At 33.4% G+C, this 23001-nt stretch overlaps 1 protein-coding gene, 2 long non-coding RNA genes and 1 pseudogene across 3 annotated transcripts; 2 read left to right on the top strand and 2 right to left on the bottom strand.

Moving 5' to 3' along the window:
- The first annotated feature begins 554 nt into the window (after nt 1–554).
- Nucleotides 555–2765, top strand: LOC148627487 (uncharacterized; annotated as a pseudogene).
- Nucleotides 2766–5626: 2861 nt separating this feature from the next.
- LOC148627486 (uncharacterized) lies at nt 5627–8972 on the top strand. The gene is made up of 2 exons (XM_088544088.1): nt 5627–6835; nt 6999–8972. The coding sequence occupies exons 1-2, from the start codon at nt 5627–5629 to the stop codon at nt 8970–8972; spliced, it is 3183 nt and encodes a 1060-aa protein (XP_088400214.1).
- Nucleotides 8973–13393: 4421 nt separating this feature from the next.
- Nucleotides 13394–18962, bottom strand: LOC148627485 (uncharacterized). Its single transcript, XR_015920820.1, has 2 exons — nt 18842–18962; nt 13394–13694 (listed from the first exon to the last, which is right to left on the bottom strand). It is a non-coding gene; the product is annotated as an uncharacterized LOC148627485 (long non-coding RNA).
- A 1626-nt stretch (nt 18963–20588) lies between these two features.
- LOC148627484 (uncharacterized) lies at nt 20589–22143 on the bottom strand. The gene is made up of 2 exons (XR_015919317.1): nt 21966–22143; nt 20589–20892 (listed from the first exon to the last, which is right to left on the bottom strand). It is a non-coding gene; the product is annotated as an uncharacterized LOC148627484 (long non-coding RNA).
- Between the last annotated feature and the right edge of the window lie 858 nt (nt 22144–23001).

Raw genomic sequence — 23001 nt, 5'->3', positions numbered from 1 at the left:
ACTCGATTGTGCAAGAAATACGTGTGGGGTGAGTAATTTTGAACATAACTCAAAGAAAAAAATTAAACATGACAAATTATGGTTTAACTCAGATTGTCATAAAGCTAGAAAAGAATTTAGAAAAGCTAATCGACTTTTTAAACATTATGGATCAAACTTATTTAACGAAAGATTAAGACAAAGTGAGGAATTTTATAAAGATATTATGAATAAGAGTATAAATAAAAAGAATGAAGACCTAAGACAGAAAATGAAATGTATGAAAAGTAAAAATCCAAAATAGTTTTGGAAAATTTTTAATAAAAGGGAATATGCAGGAAAAAGCGATATAAGTATTGAAGTTTTGTTTGACTTTTTCAAAGATTTGAATAAGAATAATCACACCGATGATTATGACATTGATAGTAGATTAAATTTAGAGTCCATTAATGAGACTCTTAGTAGCATCATTACTAGAGATGAGATTTTATCTGCAGTAAAAAAAGGCGAAAAATAACAAATCGCCTGAAGAAGACAAAATTATTAATGGATATATAGCTTCGTCCTTGGACATTATGATAGAAGTTTATGAAAAATTCTCCAATATAATTTTCGACACAGGTATTCTGCCGGAGGCCTGGTTGATAGGGAATATAATACCTATTTACAAGAACAAAGGAAGTACTTTAGAGGCTAAAAATTATAGGCCTATTACTTTATTGTCTTGTCTAGGTAAGATTTTTACGTCGATTCTTAATCAAAGATTGAGTAATTTTACAGAAGAATTAAGTATTTTAAATGAAAATCAGGCAGGCTTCCGGCAAGGATATTCAACTACTGACCATATTTTCTCATTATATGCATTGTTTGAGCTACTTCGTCTTAGAGGAAAGAGATTGTTTGTTACTTTTGTAGATTTCGAGATTTCGTGCATACAAATTCTTTACTACATAAACTTATTTTAAATAATATTGATGGTAATTTTTTTAGGGTTATAAAAAACATATACAATGATGTAAAATCCCATGTAAGATATAATAACCAGACCTCAGATATTTTTTCTAGTGAAATTGGCGTAAGACAAGGAGAAAACCTGTCTCCTCTCCTCTTTTCACTATACCTTAATGATTAGAACAGTATTTGGGAAACTCGAATCTGGATGGTCTAAAGTCCATTAGCACAGAAGTTGATATAGAGTTGAATTTATATTTTAAATTATTTCTACTTTTATATGCAGATGACACTGTATTGCTTGCAGAGTCAAGCACTGATCTGCAGCTACTTTTGGACACTTCAGAATATTGTAATCAGTGGAGGCTGAAAATTAACTTTGATAAAACTAAAGTAATGGTATTTTCCAAAGGTAAAGTTTCAAAAAAATTAAAGTTTTATACAAATGGAAGAGAATTGGAAATAGTTAAATAAAATAAATATCTTGGTATCATTTTTCCTAGTAATGGTTCATTTCTTGCAACAAGAAAATACCTCAGAGAACAAGCTATGAAAGCGTTGTACTCCGTGATTAGAAATGCAGATCTAATAATTTATCAATAAGATGTCAACTTGATATGTTTGACAAGGCAATTTCTTTATATTATTGTATGGAAGTGAAATATGGGGCTTTGAAAATATAAATATAATTGAAAAAAATACAGTTGCACATTTGCAAACACATTTTAAGACTAAAACAGTCAACTCCTAATTATATGGTATACGGAGAGCTTGGTCAATATCCACTTTCTATTAAGATCAAGTTGAGAATGGTAGATTTTTGGATTCGGTTAAATAAAAGTGAGAATAAGATATCGTCTATTCTTTGTAGATTACTCTACATATATTATATGAATTACGGGTATGAAAACAATTGGGCTTGTTATATTAAAAGTATTTTTGATAATTGCGGAATGAGCAATATCTGGCAAAATACACAACTGTATGCAAGAGAATGGATAATTGAGTCACTTAAGCAAAAATTAAAGGATCAATTTTTACAAGAGTGGTTATCAGATATTAATAACTCATCAAAGTCATTATGTTACAGAATTTACAAGACTGAATTTAAGTTTGAAAATTATCTTAATATATTACCATTTAATTTCCTATTCATATTAAGTAAATTTCGGTGTGGAAATCATCAACTACCTGTGGAGGTGGGCAGATGGCAGAATATTCCACGTGAAGAGAGATCCTCTCACCTGTGTGGCTCCACTGATATAGGCGATGAGTTCAACTTCATTGTGTCATGTGATGCTTTTAAAAATGAGCGTCGTAAATATTTGTCTACAGATTATCTTACTCGTATTAATATTTTAAATTTTTGTCGTATCATGTCAACAGAAAACATTTTTGAGCTTGAAAAATTATGTAAATTAATCAAACGTATTTCTTCGAAGCTAGCACCTTCTGGTTAACATATTATAATGTATGTATTGTATGTATTTCCACACATGCAGCAGTTACTGCATATATTATATTATTTTGTGATCTTCTCTATAACTATGTTCAGTTTATGAGAATAAAGATATATATCTATCTATCTATCTATCTAAAAGAAGGCGCCTTATTTACCAATTAAGTGGTTGCACATATGATTTTATAATTGTAGTTTATTCTTCTCAGCATGAGCGCAAATGTGTTTGTAGAGTAAGCTAATTTACTAGCACTTTGTCGTCCAACCACATATTTTTTCAATTGGTATTTTTTCTTCAAAAAACATAAAATTGTAGAATATAGAATAGATTTAAAATAATACGAAGTAAGCACATTATTAAGTATTTCGTCTAAAACATCCCCATTTAAAAAAACCCGTTCGTTGGTCTCTAGTGCAGTTTCGGTCATCTCACTTTCTTCGTTACGGTCATCTCCTTGATATTTTTACTTCGGAATTTCTCATTAATCATGCATCTTACACATAATGCTTCCCGCTTCAGATTCAAAGCTAGGAAGATTTATCAACTATTCATCATGTTTATATTTTTCAATATAGTGAATGAAAAACTTTATGAAAGACAATTTTAGATTTGTACCCGAATTTTCTTCCGCCGTTTTATAAAAGCGTTGCATAATCATAGCATATTTTTAATAAAGCGTTCATGTAAAAAATGTGCGACCGTTCGATTGTTCGACGCCTTTACATGCCAATGAAACTTCAAAAATAAAAAAATATGATTCCAACACAAAATATATCATTAGAATTTAGCAGTTTTGTTCCACATTTATCGTAAGCATATCTCGTAAACAACTTAATGGATTTGAATGAAACTTTACACGAAGCAAAAGACATCATTTACAGATGTGTTAAAAGGAATATATTAACTGTCTTATAATCCCCTCGCCAACAAAATTGCGATGGGATATTGTAACGCAACCGCCCGTCCATAATATATTTGTGATCACTCTACAATTAACGTCTCTCAAAAGCTCCACACAGCAGTGGATGTTCGTTTCCTCCCTTACTAACCGCTGCAGACAGGTCTTTCAAAATTCTCTGACATAATCCCAACCAAACGTCGTTGTACAATCGAATAATGATGGACACTTTAAACTAGATATAATTCTTGAACAAAAATAATAATTTAGATTTCCAATCATCATATTTGCCGAGGTAAACATTTGTATCTCCACACTAACACAAACAATCCAATAAATCAGTCTATATTCGGCGTCACATAAATAACATACTGTTAAAATTTGAATAAAAATATTTTCTACGACTTTATTGAGACCTACCTCGTTTAAATTGTCTTAAATGACTTGCTCATTCGTTTAGCCAAACGGCTTCTCCCTGAACAAGTCGCTTTTAGCTTAAATCATGCGTAACAAATCCTTACGGGAAAATCCCATACTAATATCCGCCATGTTGGTTTCTACGGGACGATTTGTTTACAAACGAAGTTCGTAAGTTCCCGTCGAACTCCGGTGACAATCGTCTGCTTGATTAACTTCTCGGTATTGTACGTTGTTCGCGTAAAATAAATCCGAGATATCCGAAATAACGCCGAAATGCATTCTGGGTTCTTCGGTTTTTGGATAAACCATTTAAACGTAAACAACATCTCCTAGCAACCCGATTACTGTAAACATGGCCGACTTTTTACAATGTAAATATTGGCACCTAGAATTAAAATCTGACCGGAATTTAACGATTCAATGTTTAGGGAGAAGCCGTTTGGCTAAACGAATGAGCAAGTCATTTAAGACAATTTAAACGAAGGTAGGTGTCAATAAAGTCGTAGAAAATATTTTTATTCAAATTTTAACAGTATGTTATTTATGTGACGCCGAGTATAGTAAGTAACCTGTAAAGTTGAATGTTTACATTACTACTTTCACTAGGAGGAATTTCGTTCAGGAGATTACCAATTCTCATTGAACAGTTATAGTTGTGACTCCTACATTTATCCAAGTATCTACCATATCAAAAAAAGCTATCTTTTGTTACTGCTCCATTAATTCATTCATTTATTCACTCGATCAATTCAATTTTGGTTTTTGACAACTATAATAACATTTTCATCTTTGTAACAAACTTCAGTTAATTGTCGTTTACATTTTTTCCATACAGGACTATTTAAACTATCCTAGCTTTAAATACCACTAACATCGGTAAATCGAATCAAGTAGACCTTTTGTGAAATCACGAGATTGTACACGTATAGAAATTTAACAGGTGAGTTTTATATCAGTCGGCACATGGTCATTGAGTGAAGCATTGAGTTTGGTAAAGTAGCAGTGGGGAATTATAATTGTCAATTCAGGACATGGATATCCCTAGGCTAATGTTTACAATACTCAGGGGTTTTTAGACCCGGTTTTGGTGTGCGTCTTGCACATAGCTAGAAGCGTCGACCTGTCGGTGATAAAATGGTTATCAACCTGATGTTCCCGAGATGGTGTAATAACGCCTAGAGTCGGTGAAGTAATGTCGGTGATTAAAAAAAAAACCGTTGGAAAGCTAGGAATTTATTATTTTTGGAGCACAAAGTCCGTTATATTAATTTGTAAAGTAACCGAGAAGTCCGTGCTAGATATGTTCGTTTAACCAGTCATGGCTTACTGAATACAGCATTATAGTGAAATATATATCATCTGGTGTTCTCTTCGTCAATATAGAAATCTACAAAAAATGTGTGAAATTAGTCTATATTTCGTCCAGTTATAATTATAACAAAAGTCCAAGGGAAACAACCCATTTCATTCGTTAATTTTACAGTACATGCAACGTTCGACCTTACCGGGAGGTGTGCAGAAAAAATGGTGGTGTGTTGAGACTGCGAATCATTTAGTTTATGTGTTTATTTCATTCCATTATATTTAGTTCTGTCTTGTGCGTGTATATTTAGTTACGTTTATGTTTATTCATTTCATGATGTCATTTATCTTGAATTTACTTTAGTTTGTTTTGTTTATTAAATTTATGTTTTACATTTTTTTTGTTTTATATGACATTGGCCACTTGACAATCCAAAGAACTTACTTCTTTACAATGGTGGCAGCGGTGGGATTGTCACTGTGTCAATTGTCATATTAGATTGACTGTCAGAGATAGACAGAGAGTGTTATTCTGACACATATTTGTGTTATTTTATGTTTGTTGGATTTTTTTTTTTTATTTGATTTTTGATTTTTGTATTTTGTATTATATAGTATGGCAACCGGTGGTCTGCCAACATGGGTTACAGAGTTGTTAGAGAAGGGTGAAAAAGTAGAGGTATGCCTAGAATTGTTGAGAAACATGCAGGCGACAGAAAGGGAAGAGAGGGCAGCCGAAAGAGAGATGAGAAGGGCTGAGATGGAGAGGGAGGTAAAGTTAAAAGAGCTAGAACTTAGAGAGAAAGAATTATCTCAGGGTGTAGCACAACCTCAGACAAGTTCACATTTGAAATCAAAACTTCCAAAGTTTCAGGAAAATCAAGACCCAGATATATTTTTGAAGTCATTTGAGAAGTTAGTAACCCTACACAAAATACCCAAGCCAGAATGGGCCCTTAGATTAGTCCCTTTACTTTGTGGGAAAGCTTTAGAAGCGTTTTCTAGATTGTCAGAAGAGGACAGTAGAGATTATGGTCAAATTAAGACTGCTATTTTATCTAGATATGAGCTCACTGCTGAGACATACAGGGAGAAGTTCAGAAGTGCCCGGCAATCTTCTGATGAATCATTCAAGGAGTATGCCGTCAGATTAGTAGGTTTTCTTAGGCACTGGCTGGAACGTGAAGAGATAGGTACTGACTTTAGTAAATTTATTGATTTAGTAACAAGAGAACAGTTGATGGTAAGTTGTAGTCAAGAGCTCAAACTTTGGATTAAGGAGCAGAAACCGAAAACTGTTGACGAGTTGATAGAAAAAGCAGAGGTATTTCAGCAAGCCCATAAAATCGAACATGTTAGTTCTAAACCACAATCATATATGAGAATAAATACAGATCAGGCAAAGCATCAAGGTAAGAATTTTCAACAGAAAGGAAGACGACAAGAGACTAGAACTTGCTTTATTTGTAAGAAGGTAGGTCATATAGCACCAAATTGTTCTTCAAGAGCAAACAAGTCCAAAGAGAGCACGAATAAGCAAAGTAAGTTTGGTTTATGCATACAAACACAGCAGGGTCATACAGTTGATGACTATATCAGTGGTATAACCGTTAAGTTACCGGGTGTTTCATGTAATGGAGACAAAGTGCAGGTACATGGTCTCGATATAGTTGAGGGTAAGATTAACAGTGATAAAATCTCTGTTTTAAGAGATACTGGGTGTTCTACTGTATTTGTTCATAGTAAATTTACTAGCTCAGATCATTATACAGGTCATAATAGAGACATATGTTTAGCAGACGGTACAGTGAAGCAGTGTCCAGAGGTGTGCATTAACGTTTCAACCCCTTATATTTCAGGCGATGTTAACACATTGATTTTAGATACACCGTTCGCAGATTTGATAGTTGGTAACTTGGTGAATATCTCAGTGCCACTTAGTATTGAAGAAGTACCAGAGACCAGAGGTGAAAATGTTTTTGTTTCAGAGGATTCATAAGATTCCATGTCATGCAGTTGAGACTCGGTCTCAAAGAAAGAAGCAGGTTGAAGAAGATAGGAAGATAGGTGAGACTACAGTTAGGCTTAGTGGTGATACACCCATATCACAACCTATAGAATTTTCAGATATTTCTAATGATTTTAAGGTTTGTGACAGGAAACAGCTGATTAAGTTACAGAAGAGTGATGAGACTTTAGATAAGGTAAGATCATATGTTTGTGACGATCATCAAGATCAACAATCGTATTTCATGTACAATTCAGATTTACTTTATAGAGTGTATACGAAGCCTAGTGGTGAAGTTATACATCAGATTGTATTACCACGACAGCTGAGAGAGACAGTTCTTTCTTTAGGACATGATATACCGTTAGCGGGACATCTTGGGAATAAGAAGACAAGAGACCGAATTATGCAGCATTTCTTCTGGCCAGGTATATTTAATGAAGTAGCAGAATACTGTAGATCGTGCCCCGATTGTCAAATGGGTACAGCAAAGGGGAGAGTACCACGAGCCCCTCTGATTAGCATACCCCCTATTGATGAGCCATTCCAGCGAATTGCTCTTGATTTTGTTGGCCCTTTGCCTATGACTGATAGCAAAAACCGTTACATTTTAGTATGCGTTGATTATGCAACTAAATACCCTGAAGCGATTCCTTTGAAAGATCAGGAGGCTAGTACCGTTGCTAATGCTCTTATAAGTCTATTTTCTAGGGTTGGCATAGCTAGAGAGCTGTTGACAGACCAAGGCAGTAACTTTATGTCAGAATTGATGCTTGAGGTATGTAGATTACTACAAATAAGTAAATTACACACTAGTCCTTATCATGCAATGTGTAATGGACTCTGCGAAAAGTTCAATGGTGTACTAAAGAAAATGTTGAAAGCATATGCAAGAGCAAAGCCAAAGACATGGGATGAATATATCCCCTACTTATTATTTGCATATAGAGAGGTGCCAAATGAGAGCACTGGGTTTTCGCCATTTGAACTGTTATATGGCAGACATATAAGAGGTCCTCTTGCGGTGCTGAAAGAGGAGTGGGAAGAGCCGAGTACATGTCAACATTCTGTATTGAGCTATTTATTAGATACAAGAGAAAAAATGAGAACAATGGCTGAGTATGCCACTGGAAACGAGAAACAGGCAAAACAGAGACAAAAACTATACTATGATAGAAAAGCAAGAGATAGGAAGTTAGAGGTTGGCCAAAAAGTACTGGTGTTATTGCCTACACATACATCAAAGTTATTAGCTAGTTGGAAAGGACCGTTTGAAGTTACTGACAAAGTTAGTCCAGTTGACTATAAAATCAGAGTAAGAGGAGGAAAAGAAAAAGTATTTCATGTTAATATGCTCAAATTATGGCATGAAAGGGTAGATAATGATAAGGGTAATACTGTTACAGCAGATGTTGCTGCGTGCGTAAAGGTAATTTCAGGTCTTAACACAGGTGAAGGTACAGATGACAGTGAGATGAATACAGCAATTACTCCCGTCTTACGTAGAAAAGAAAGTGTTGAAGATGTTAACATTTCTCAAGAGCTGACAGTTGAAGAGAACAAACAGCTACAAGAACTACTGTCTGAGTATGAAGACATCTTTAGTGATGTACCTAAGGTAACCAATATTATAGAACATAAAGTAATTACAAAAACAGATGAACCAATATACAAGCGTCCGTATCCAGTACCATACGCACTTAGAGACAAAGTTAAGAAAGAGATTGATGATATGTTAGCTGCAGGTATTGTTGAGCCTTCCGATAGTCCGTATGCGGCTCCTATAGTATTAGTTAAGAAAAAAGACAATACAATTCGTTTTTGTGTCGATTATCGGGACTTAAACAAACAGACAATCTTTGATCCGGTTTTGATGCCTAGAATGGATGAAGTACTAAATAAAGTCAGCAGAGCACGATACATAAGTAAATTAGATTTAACGAAGGGCTATTGACAAGTCCCCCTTGATTCAGCTAGTCGACAGAAGAGCGCATTTATTACACCGTTCGGACATTATCAGTTTACTGTTGCTCCGTTTGGAATGATGAATTCAGGTGCTACTTTTGTTCGTATGATGGACAAAGTTTTGGCAGGGTACGACGAGTTCGCTGATTCATTCATCGACGATATTGGCATATTTAGCGACACGTGGGAGTATCATATTGAGCATTTACGAGCAGTATTTGATTCGCTTAGACAGGCAAAGCTCGTTGCAAAACCAAGTAAATGTTTATTTGGTTATGGTGAGCTGGAATTTTTAGGTCACATTGCAGGAAGTGGTAAGCTTAAACCTGTACAGGACAAAGTTTCCGCTATACGGCAGTTTCCGGCACCTGTAACTAAGAAACAGGTCAGATCATTCCTCGGTCTCATCGGCTTTTACAGGAAATTCATACCACAGTTTTCAGACATATCTGTACCGTTAACTGACCTCACAAAGAAAAACGCACCAAACAAAGTTAAATGGTCAGACACAACACAAAAAGCTTTTGACAAACTGAAAGATTGTATTTGTAGTGACTCTGTATTACGGAGTCCAGATTTTTCTAAAAAGTTTATTTTGCAGACTGATGCATCAGGAAAGGGTCTAGGTGCTGTGCTTGAACAAGAGTTTGACGATGGGAGACATCCAATCATGTTTATCAGCAAGAAACTTTCCGGATCTGAATGCAACTATGCAGTGGTGGAGAAAGAGTGCTTTGCTATCATTTGGGCGGTAAAAACATTGAGAAATTTCCTTGAGGGTAAAGAGTTTACTATTAATACAGATCACGCTCCTTTACAGTGGTTACAGAGAATGAAAACTACCAACCAACGGTTACTACGTTGGAGTTTGATACTTCAGGAATTTAAATATAATATTTGTTACATTGCAGGCAAGACGAATATTGTTGCAGATGTGTTATCAAGATGTGATGACGTTTAGACAACCCCTGAGTGTTACAGAATTTTTTATTATGATATTCATGTACATTTTGTATTGTGATTTTATATATATTTCTTACAGAATTTTTCTGAAGTTTGTGTTTTGGTTGGACTAAACGTTCTTTAGTCTTTAGGAAAGGGACATTTGTAACAAACTTCAGTTAATTGTCGTTTACATTTTTTCCATACAGGACTATTTAAACTATCCTAGCTTTAAATACCACTAACACCGGTAAATCGAATCAAGTAGACCTTTTGTGAAATCACGATATTGTACACGTATAGAAATTTAACAGGTGAGTTTTATATCAGTCGGCACATGGTCATTGAGTGAAGCATTGAGTTTGGTAAAGTAGCAGTGGGGAATTATAATTGTCAATTCAGGACATGGATATCCCTAGGCTAATGTTTACAATACTCAGGGGTTTTTAGACCCGGTTTTGGTGTGCGTCTTGCACATAGCTAAAAGCGTCGACCTGTCGGTGATAAAATGGTTATCAACCTGATGTTCCCGAGATGGTGTAATAACGCCTAGAGTCGGTGAAGTAATGTCGGTGATTAAAAAAAAAAAAAACCGTTGGAAAGCTAGGAATTTATTATTTTTGGAGCACGAAGTCCGTTATATTAATTTGTAAAGTAACCGAGAAGTCCGTGCTAGATATGTTCGTTTAACCAGTCATGGCTTACTGAATACAGCATTATAGTGAAATATATATCATCTGGTGTTCTCTTCGTCAATATAGAAATCTACAAAAAATGTGTGAAATTAGTCTATATTTCGTCCAGTTATAATTATAACAAAAGTCCAAGGGAAACAACCCATTTCATTCGTTAATTTTACAGTACATGCAACGTTCGACCTTACCGGGAGGTGTGCAGAAAAAATGGTGGTGTGTTGAGACTGCGAATCATTTAGTTTATGTGTTTATTTCATTCCATTATATTTAGTTCTGTCTTGTGCGTGTATATTTAGTTACGTTTATGTTTATTCATTTCATGATGTCATTTATCTTGAATTTACTTTAGTTTGTTTTGTTTATTAAATTTATGTTTTACATTTTTTTTGTTTTATATGACATTGGCCACTTGACAATCCAAAGAACTTACTTCTTTACAATCTTCAATTACATAGAAAGTATGTAACCAACAGAAATCTTGTCTCAATATCGTAAAAGTCAATATATTTTAAAGTATCTTAAACTACGATTAAAGCTAAAAGACGGCTAGCTTTTCGGAAAATCTATTACTTATTATATGATAACAACAAACGACACAACAAAATGACGCTCCGTCCTTTATATGTATTATGTAAGACCAAAACTATGAATGGCTAAAAACAGTCTGACGGAAGTGACAAAATATGTCGACACAGAAGTAGACGATTGCGCAAGTGCGGAGGCGCTGTTTTGTCTTTTAATCATGACGTCGATGGATCCGATTTTACATCTATTTATTTTACCTAATAAAAATTTGAAAATTTTTGGCTGTGTAGAAATGTTTTAAACTTTCAAAGAAGAAGTTCTCACAAATTCTCCTCACCGAATGAGTCTCGCCCTTAGCAATATGGCGGTGCACCGTAAACAAAGAATGAGCCCTGTCTATCAAAGGCATAGCCTAAAGTCATATTAATAGGTAATCAAGCAGTAAAGTGGACAGTCTAGCAGGATACTAGCTACTCTATTAGCAACGCTTGACACACCAATTGTGATCTGACTGTACTGCAAAAGTATGGCAAGCCGAAGTGGCCAGAAATGGGTGTTTTCTAATATTAAAAAAGGATTTTTTAATATTACGAATTCATTTTGTAATATAACAAATTTGATTTATAATGTTACAAAACCCTTTTTTAATATTAAAAATCTTTTTTTTTTGTATTAAAAAAATTATTGAATTTCTAATATTAGAAAATGGATAAGTTGTATTCAATTAACATTTTTGAATATCAGAAAATTTTATTTGTAATATCAAAAAATGTGACTGACTTTGCAATATTGCAAAGTGATTTTTTAATATTAGAAATTAATTTTCAAACATTACGAATTCATTTTCTAATATTACAAATTCATTTTATAATATAACAAATTCATTTCCCAATAGTCAAAGCAATTTGTAATATTATTAAATGTGTGATATTTTGTAATATTACAAAATCAGGAATTTGTAATATTAGAAAATAAATTTGTAGTATTATAAAATGAATTTGTAATATTATAAAATGAATTTTTAATATTACAAAATGAATTTCTAATATTAAAAAATACTTTCTGATACTAAAAAAAATATTTTGTAGTACCACAAATAGTAATCAAGAGAACCAAGGTTATAGCGGTAATCAAAAGAATGTAATCCAGTTACAAAGACCAGACATGGAAAACAGACATACACAACAAAGAACTTAAAGTAACTAAAATCATACATACGAAGTAACAAAAGCAAATGAGCAAATCGGACTCCACTAAAAACTGGGAGCATGAACCAGGTGCACCGGTAGGATAAGCGTCCTCTGTTTTTCTAGAAACGGAGTTGCTCATAAAAAGTCAAGTCCGGGGTAGAAGAAAGAGGAAAGGAAAACTATGACACGTTGAACAAATTAGTTTTCATGGCGCAGATGGACACACGATCCACGAGTTCATGATGACTTCAATCTTGTAGCAACATAACCCTGCTCCAGAAGCATATTTGTTAGAATTCTAGCGCGATACAAAAAGTCTGCGTAGTTTCGGCAAGCTCTGGCATAACGTATGAGTTGTGATATGAACACTCCATACGCAGGAGCCGAAGGGATGTTGCCACAGATGAAAGGAAAGTTGATAATTTTGAATGAAAAGTCATCACGTTTGTCGTAAAGTGTGGTCAATAGTTTTCCTAAACCATCGATTTCTAAGTGTAGGTCAAGATATGAGGCTGACTTCACAGTGTATATAGTACAAAGGTATGTTTTTTAATATAAAAAAAATGTTATTATTAGAAAATGGATTTGTCGTATTCAATTACGATTTTTTAATATTACAAATTCATTTTCTAATATCGCAAATTCGTTTTCTAATATTACAAATTCAATTTGTAATATTACTAAATGTGTGATATTTTGTAATATTACTAAATCGGGCGTTTATAATATTAGAAACTGAATTTGTAATACTACAAAATGAATTTCTAATATTAAAAAATATTTTATAATATTAAAAACCTATTTTCTAATATTACAAAATATTGAATTTTGTACACTTTGGCTTGCCATAGCAAAAGTGCTATATTGTTGATAATGAATATAAAAGGACGAAGTTTTTTTTCATTTTTGCATTAGTTAGAGATCAATCGATATCAATACACATCGATAGAAATTTTTAATGAAATATTCTACACTATTAACACAACGTTCGAGATCCGATCTGCAACAATAGCTTTGCAAACTGTGCTTGAATGTGCAAATTGTAATATATACTATAATTAAATTAATACCACTTTATTTACTAGTGCCATTGACACAAAATGAATTGTGAGCGGTTGTGATAGCACCGGCACTGTGACAGGTAAAACCTTCCTCGCAAGGACACTCTATCACACGCAAGTTGGGATTGCTTCGGGATGTTGCTCCGAATGGATCACATTTTTCACCGTCTTTTCGGAGAGCACGACATTGTCCCTTTACGTCTCCGAAAATCAGTCGCTTTCTATTTGAATTTTCCATGCAGCATTCATTTGGGCTGCATTCGGAAGTCTTCGTACACTCTCTCGTTTGGCACGAAATCTGCAACAAAATGAGTATTTTTTAAAGATTCATGCAGTTTCTTCGACCATTCTAAATGTGCTATTGACAGGGACTTTAAGCAGACACATCTAGACAAACTGTAAGTAACAGTCAGATATACAAGCAAGTATCGCTAGAGATATTCTATATATAGCATGGTTTCGTGAATTAGGCAATGCGTATACTTAACAGCCACTAGCCGTCGACGTACGCAATGTTTTTTTTTGTTATTCAGGAAGGAAGCAATCGTTCGATTGGGGGTGTCAAGTTATCTGTCTTTCAAACTCAAGGATTTAACGTATTTTTTTCAACTAAAAGCATTTTTTTTATAGATTTTGTTCGCCTTTGCCTTGCTTTAACAAAATCTGAAAATAGTCCTATCCTTTTTATATTGGATGGTTTCTCCTTTAGTTGTTATACGTAAATAAAATACAAGTTTTTCAGGACTAATGCGATGTACTTGTCAATCAACCATGCTGTGGCTATTACTTAAGGCTTAAAACCGACAATTTATAACATTTGAAGTTTTATTCAAGGAACTTAGTTCAATAAAGACCAATTGTTTCACTGTCACTGAGTATAAAACTATTTTTTTAGTTAAAAACTGAAATTTACGGACCCTACTAAATCGACAACTTGATTTTTTTTTCTTATAATGTGTGTGAGAAGTGAATCTGAATGTCATTTTGTTTTGTAATGTGACTTTTGTGTCAAATGCTTATTTTTCATCTATTTTATTACCAAATACTCTAATTAATCAATTGAATCAGGTGAAATTTTACTTAGTTTCAAATTGAAGCTAAGCAGTATTGATTATATATTATCACTGGCACATTCATCATAAAGAGGTATTGGTAATAGACTTTGTGTTTCTTAATGAATTCACTCGGGAATATTTTAGTTGTTTACCCTTTGATGCAAGATGGAAACACAAAACGAAGGCGCACCATTGCGTTATGTAATAAAGAATTTGAACATGAAATTGATGATAAAATGAACACGAAATGATGATGAAATGAAAAAGGGATGGGACACAATGACAATGGGGTCGACAAATTTTGATTGCCACTGGAAATAGGGAGAGGTGGGTAGGGTCGGGCAATTTAGCCTCCTATGGCGGAGCCCTATGGTTCCTACTCCGGGAGAATACCAAAGTAGGGTTCTTTAACGTGCGAGGAACGTGCCATCTTTCCCAACACGGTGCACCGCTATGGTTTGCGGTCAGGTTTTCCGTATTATAGCCTGACAACCCCAGAATGTAACACGCCAGGGGTACCCCATTCCACCACCTGGGGCACACATCCCAGTTGCTCTGTGGGCAGAGCGCCCTAGCCCCTGCCTAGAGTTCTGAGCACTATTTAGTCGCCTTTTACGACAAGCTTAGCGCTGCTGCAGGCCTATTCTTTTAACACCCGGACCTGCACGAGTAATTAAATTTTGAAAGCCAAATATATTGCAAACTGGGTTTCATGAACCATCTAGTATAAGTTGTGTATATTCTCAAATCCTTCAATTTTTTAATGCATGCATATGATTTTAATCAATTTAATGGTCAAACGCTAATAGGACCTACAATACAAACATACAGTCATACTGAAAAAATCCTGCACTACAAAAAATAGAAATGATATTAATTGGTGTGCAAGTTTTTATTGTTGGAAAGCTGAAACTTTTAAAGAGTTATACAAAACTAAATACCTATAGTTATTCTACCCATATCAGTTTGAAATCTCACCTTTAATTAATAGCTCAATAAAACGTAGGTTATTTTTTTAAGTTCTTTATTTCATCTTCGGTACTGGCATTTGTATATGCTAATACTTTTACTTAGAATACAACAAAAGTCGTTAAGCAGATTCGAATCATACTGAGACGGAATTATCCTACAACCAATGTCTCAGCTTATATTATACTAAATGTTTGTTTCACTACAAAGGTCGAAACAAGATGACATTATACTTACAACATCTGATGATGTTGGATGGAATAGTCATATTGATATGGTTACAACCAAAGCATACAATCGTTTAAATATATTACGAAAATTTAAAGTAATTTTGGATAGACAAACCCTTGAAAAACTTTACATAACTTTTATTAGACCGATTCTTGAATATGCCGATGTAATATGGGATACAAACACTGCTATTCTAAAACTCAAAATATAGAAACTGGATGGCAGAAATTATGTGTTCGGTAAGAAATTCACAAATTAACACTTATGTACAAGATTTTGAACATTATGACACCGCCTTATCTTCAAAATCTGATTCCTAATAGAGTAAACCAATTCCATAACTACCCAACTAGTAATTCTGACCTAATCCAATTAATTTATTGTAGAACATACCAATATTCTAATTATTTTCTACCTTCCTCTACTCGATTATATGTAAGACATTACCAAATGATATTAAGACCTCGCCATTTGTAAAAATCTTCAAAACTCATCTCGAAAATGAGGTAGTCAAAAAACCAATATATAACTATTGCGGATCACGCAGAGGTCAAATCCTACATGTCGAATTTCGTCTTCAGTGTAGCGAGCTAAATAAAAATCCCATCCCCATTATGCCAATGTGGCGAAATGGAATCTGCTAGTCACTTCCTACTCTTTTGTCCATTATACCAATTGCTTAGGAGACACATATCTCAGCAGTGCTGAGCACTTCAACTTCCTGATCAACTGACTTCAAATCTTCTCATATTTGGATCAGATGACATGTCTGGTGAGTATAGCGTTGAAATGTTTACCAAGGTTCAAAACTTTTTGATACAGAACAAACGCATCAAATTGACAACCTAAATTACACAGTTACTTCTTTTGAATAATTTTGAAAAATCCTTATGACGTGAGTAAATGCATAAAGCATTAAATGTCAACCTCTTCACTTTGCACCAAACTCACCAAATGCAGGTTATGAGCACTAGAGTACTACTTCCTTGAGCTATGCTACATATCAATGATATTTCTGTTTCTGACTTTGTTGTTTCTGAATCCTGTAATTAAGTTGTTTCTTAATTCTGTAATTGTTTCTGTTGTTTCTGAATCTTGTAATTAATTTTCTATTGACCGTTTCATTCCACTGTTTTGGCTTGCCAATGGTTTTAAAATATACAAATTACTTAATAGATATGTTTAAACTAACCATTTTCAAGATCTCTGGGGAACCACCGTGGTATCAACTCGATGTTAGTTTTATGTATTTGATTTATGGAAGGTGTGTTTTAGAAATTGATTTTATAAAGAAGATATAAAACGTTTTCTAAGCAATAGATGCTGAATCAGTGTGTGTATTCGATATTTTATATTGAGCACACAATTATTTTGAGTGCGCAATGTCTAATCTTTGTGCGCAATATAATTGTTTTGAGCGTACAACATCTTTTTGTACTATACATCCAGAAAATGTTAAGGTAACAGAAAACGTTCTTTTAAAACTTAACTTAATATTATTCAACAAAATAAACATAAAGACATCACAATGAGTATTCATGACGCGTTAGAACTATCATATGAAATTGAAAGAAAATAATAATTCAATATTCATTGTATTTCCTTCAAACGAGTATTTAAAAAAATGTTATTAATACAGTTGTGCCTTGTTCCATTCGATGTTATCAAAAAGCAAAAAAAGAAAATAAAATCAGTTTTCAAAAAGATATAATAAATTTTAAAGGTATTTTCATTTTCCAATGCACTATATTTGATGTGAGCTGTGTTAACGTTGAATAGTGTAACTGCAATCATGGTTGAGTTAGGTAAAGTTTACTCTACTGCGATAGTTTATCTGGAACAATGGCAAAGTTAACATACGTTTTACGTAACATTAACTATTTGTAGTAGATACCACCCAAGTGGTATTAATTAACTTTTTATTTAATTTTTGGAAATTCTTAGGTTTTGATGTTATGATGGTTTTTATTGTGTAATGATACAAGAAAAAAACAAGAAAATTCAACAAAATGAATAAAGGAAACTTAAAACAATACAAGAGAAAAAAAACAGGACAGGTTTGAGCGTTGCGGTCGTAGAAAATTTAGTAGATTAACAGAACGTCGCCTTTTCCCAATTCAGCGTTTAAATTGATGATAGATGCTATTTGCAAACACTAGGAATGAAACACTTTCGTCGAACTTTCCGAAATTTGCTCAGAATGCAAGACGATCGTACTATGCTGTGTCAGAGTGCTCGACGATCGTGCAATGTTGTGTCATCAGAGACATAAATATGAACAAGACCTCAAGAAATGGTTGTTAAAAGATGTGAAATTTTATGTCCCCCCACCGACCGGGCCGATTGGTGAAGGAAATACCCAACATCATATTTGTATCTTTGCATTTAAATGACCATAGGTTAGAATGTATTACACAATATTACAATGTTTTAGACATTTAAAAGAAAACTGTACCCTCTTTACTAAAATAAAATATTTTTAAACTTTTGAATTTCGTAATTTGTGAAAAACGATTAATTGTATGAAAACACATCTCAACTGGCACATAACCATATGTTAACTCTCGCGTTACACCCACAGCTATACGCTAATGCTCGAATGTTTAAATATGATAAATATGACAACACCGGATCTAAAGACTGTTTCGTGTTTTTCAATTTATATTTGGAATTGTTGCTATTTATGTTTCAATGGGAAAATAATTAATGATAAATCTGAAAGATTTTAAACTTTTCATTGACTTAGTTGTTTAGTATTCCACTTTTTATGGTAAACTCTTGAAAAAATCGGGGTTTTTTCTTTGAATGGCGTAGTATGTTCAATAAATGGTCAAATTATGGTACATCACATATATGAGGTCGGAATGAACATTTATTTAGGCTTACAGTACAGATGTAAGGCATTTTAGTTAAAATGACAAATTGTTTAGACGATTTTTTTATATTACGATATCTACTATGACCAAAATTGACTTTTACAGTATCGCACCCCAGTACATTTGGGGCTCCGTAGAACCCACATCCCGCATTGATCGGGTATGTACCAAGATGAATAATAACAGCCTTCAGCCAGACCTCTTTTGTTGACTAACAATATCGATCAATAAAATACATGCTCAAAGCAGAATTGTTAAGAACTGTAACCTATATATATATATGTGTAATTTAACACCATATTTAACTGACTTACTGTAATAAAACAAAAAGCGATCAAACCAGATACAAGTAGCTTCATGGTTTCATGTACCGATATATCAAGACAAGATAAGGCGAGTGTTTATTACGTCAAAGTATTGGTCTAGTTACAAACCTTTTCATAAGATCAACAAAATCACATGTGACCTTTATAATATAAAACATGTAGGTTAATTTGAACAAGTGCACGTTGAAAATCAACGTTTGATAATAAACATAACATTTTAAATATAAACTTGGATAAAAAATTGTTTACTTTTTTTCAACATGAAAAGCGTTGACGTACCTTTTGGGTGTATATACCTTTAGAATTAATCATTCCCTTGCTCTGATATGGAACATAGAGAGAACAGTTAGCGAATGAATTGTTACTCAATGAAAATTTTATTTGTTAAGATTAGTTTTTTTAATTCGTTACACAGTGTGATGACAATGAAATGCAATACTGATATTGTGGGCGCCCTTATTCTTCAGCTTATGTATAAATGGTATCCTATAAGAATTTACCTGCATTTTAATTCCAATGACGAAATCTCCTTGCCATGAGTAATAACCTACCTAATAAGAAACGTCTTCAATCATATTACTGACCAACCAGATAGCTAGAATGGTTGGAAATGTTTAATGATGAATTTTTTTTATAGATTTAGTCATGGCTAATATATTTGATTCAATTTAAAGACTTTGCTATTGCTCAGGTTAATTATAATAAGAGTTTACTATTTTAATATTGTTTATTCATTTTTATTGACATGTTTTATTTTTATATTAATATTACACGTACAAATGTTGTTTTCTTTACAGTGGCATTATATCGTTTAAATTTGACTACCCAATTAATACAATAACGAGTAAGAACATTAAATACAAGATTTCTAAGACCAAATATCGAACCTCCACGGCTTTTAACTCAATATATAACAAACTCGGCACATTTTGCATCTACTAAAGTATAACATACCTTGTAGATAACTGTCCACATTGACAACCACAATTGTTAATGATGTTGACGAGAAAAAGGTCGCAATTCAGGAATGAAGCCGATCATCACAGCTGCGTTAGCAAAATGTTTAATCTTCTAGACCCACACGAGAAGTGTAATAGGACATGAATATTATTTAATGATCCATTTTGTTTTAGTTCACGTTTGAATTTTGAAATAGGTTCTGATTTTTTTTCTACCATGTATGCTTTCTTCCTTTAACAAAACAACACCAGGATCACCAGAATTACAACATATGGAGAAAAAAATCGTGAACGCAGAAATTAAGACAACACCGATACGGCTAAAACCGAGTATTTTAGTTGATAAATCTGGATTTTTTCAGTATGCAATCATGCAATCAACTTTATCAAGCAATAGTGTTCTTACATATTTTTCTTCCTACTTAGCGTTTTTTGACGTTGATAATTGGCTAAGATCATAATTACAACACAGGTGATGAAAGTGTAATTTTTTTCTGACGAATGTAGAAGAAATCAATCGGTTGTGTCGTTTGTTTCCTTGTTCGATTAACATAAATAATCACAACTTGGAGGGGTATATAATTAATTTTACAAGTAAATTCTTCGATCAAAACATTCAGGCTATCTTATTTTTGCAGTAGTAACAACAATTTTAGAGTGCCTTATTTACATGTAATTTTTATGAAACCCGACTGATATCATCACAGTTCTCTGTAATGGAGTAACGATTAACATTAATTTGAATTTTCACTTAACTTCGAAATGTAGAGAATATATACATGTAAATACAATTTATTTAGTATTATCATGAATGCAGAAAGAACGATGAGCTGCGGTAAAGAAACCAGTACTGTGACAGATAAGCCCTGGCTCACAAGGACACTCAATTGCACGCAAATTTGGATTGCTTCTAGATGTTGCATCGATTGGATCACATCTTTCCAAACTTTTACGAAGTGGGCGACAAATTCCTTTTTGGTCTCCGAGGATCAATCGCTTTCGGTATCTATTTTCTATACAGCACTCATTCGAGTAGCATTCCGAAGATTTTGTGCATTCTCGGGTTTGGCCAGTTACGTTCTACAACAGAATGAAATTACAATGTATTACTTTCAGGAAACAACATCTTGATTTTAATGAGGCTACGATAAAAGATGCAGAACAAGTTCTGCATTTTATCGACTTTACAGACGATAATGGAAGAGTCAGAAGCGAAATAATTGTACGACGACAAATATGATAAAAAAATTATTCTAGCACAATAAAAAATTGTCGATTCTGATATATAATTGGTTATATGAAAATGTTCTCTCTATATCGACTATGGACAGGTATTTAGATTGAAATTATCTGTGATACTTATCATATAAACATTGCGAATCTCAATATCTTGTAAACATGTTCACCACCGACATTAAAACCAAATACTAAGGAATTTTATAAATAAAAAATAAAAATAAATCGTACAAAAATACTCAAATCCAAAGTATCTTGTGAAGGATTTTTCGGTTGGTTCACTTGCCCACGGCTTCGTGTTAAATTTTACTTGTTTGTTTTATCTAATGATCGCGTCCATGTGAGTTGCTAGTATGGACATGTAGACTTTTTATGCCATTTAACTATTATGAACTTATACGGAAGTTTTTACAAATATAAAAATATCAGTATCTTTGAACCTACGAAAAAGAAACAAACCTACGGTGTATACATATTGATAACAATTTTAAACATACCTAACATAAAAAGATATGTTCTTGACTCCCTGTTAATTTTAAGATTTTCTTTGAATGGTTAAACATTGTTAACAATCTATCTTTTCAACAACTTGATGTTGTTATCAGCCTTCCATTTCTAATGACTTTTCAACAGATTAAATATTAAAGGACAATTTAACGTAAGCTTTATTATGTAGCACGTCTAGGTGGAAATAGCAGGCTTTTTTTCAAGATATATTATCGAACATATTAAACTTGGCTCGAATTTGGGTTTGTATGTCACAGCTGATTTATAGATATTTTGGTGTTCCTTGAAGACTTTAGTTAAACCTAATGAGAATATCAATCTCTACACGTATCTAAGTACAAATTTATAAACAAACTAAAAATGAGGTTTTCATAGATCATTCTGGATAACTAAAAAGATAATTAACCTACTGTGACCACGCAGAGGACAAGAAAAGCGCACACAAGTTTCATTGTTGTAAAGATTTCAAGATAAGAGTCAAAAGTCCTATCACAGCTCTACTACTTAGCTGTTTCGACCTTACACATATGACATCACCAGAGAACCCCGTTGAAGGCCGTAGAGTGTTCTTTTATAAATAGAAACACGTACAAGACGAAAATCCAAGTAGGGAAGGGCTAGTGTAAAGTCATGAATTCTTATCCGACATAAACTCCAGGCCCCCCTCTTTTAGCATAAAAAATGGTCGGTGCTTGAAGTTTCTTATTGTTGCAATGCTTCAGTAATCTCTATTATATCAATAGATACAGATTTCTAACCCTTATCAGCAACTGCTAAACTAATACCAGTAATACCGATAAAACCTACTCATTTATTTTTAGTTTAAAACGGGTTTTCTTCAGTTGTATTATGATGCATTATATTTCGTCTGTCATTAACAAAGTTCGAGTTCCGAATTTCCCCGAAATCAAGCATTAAAAATTTGACCATACGATTTTACGTACCTTTATTGGCAAGATCAGGCAATGTGTGGCACATCATTTTCCCAATTTAGTCATTTTAATATACAAAAAAATGCGTTCTGTACATCTAGAAAGCAACTGAGAAGATGTTTAAATTTATCCTGAAGCCACTGTGACGTTGATATTTTTTTGACTGCTTTTATAAGAAAATAGTATGGAAAAAAATTCCCGCCATTTTCCATAGATAGTCTGGTGATATTTTTAAAACAAATTGTGTGATATTGTAAAATAATTCCAATCTAGTTAATATATGTCTTTTCGTACTAAATGTTATTGGGTTTTTACCTGCTACGGTCTCAGCGATGACAGTTTTTAAAATTCCACGTACATATTGTTTACAAACATGGCTACCATCGCTTTGGCAATTTAGAGCCAATTACATTATCTACTTAATTTCATTCATGTTCGATATTGTATTAACAATTTGGAAAGAATATGGTTATCAGTAAAACTTTTTACTTCGAATATGAAATTAACAGCCATG

Source organism: Perna viridis, chromosome 1 (genome assembly GCF_037379345.1).
Source record: "Perna viridis isolate PV_CMFRI_1.1 ecotype Kerala chromosome 1, ASM3737934v1, whole genome shotgun sequence".
NCBI classification, from domain to species: Eukaryota; Metazoa; Mollusca; class Bivalvia; order Mytilida; family Mytilidae; genus Perna; species Perna viridis.
The sequence above is the reverse complement of the archived record's forward strand: the minus strand, read 5'-3'. Positions and strand labels throughout refer to the sequence as shown.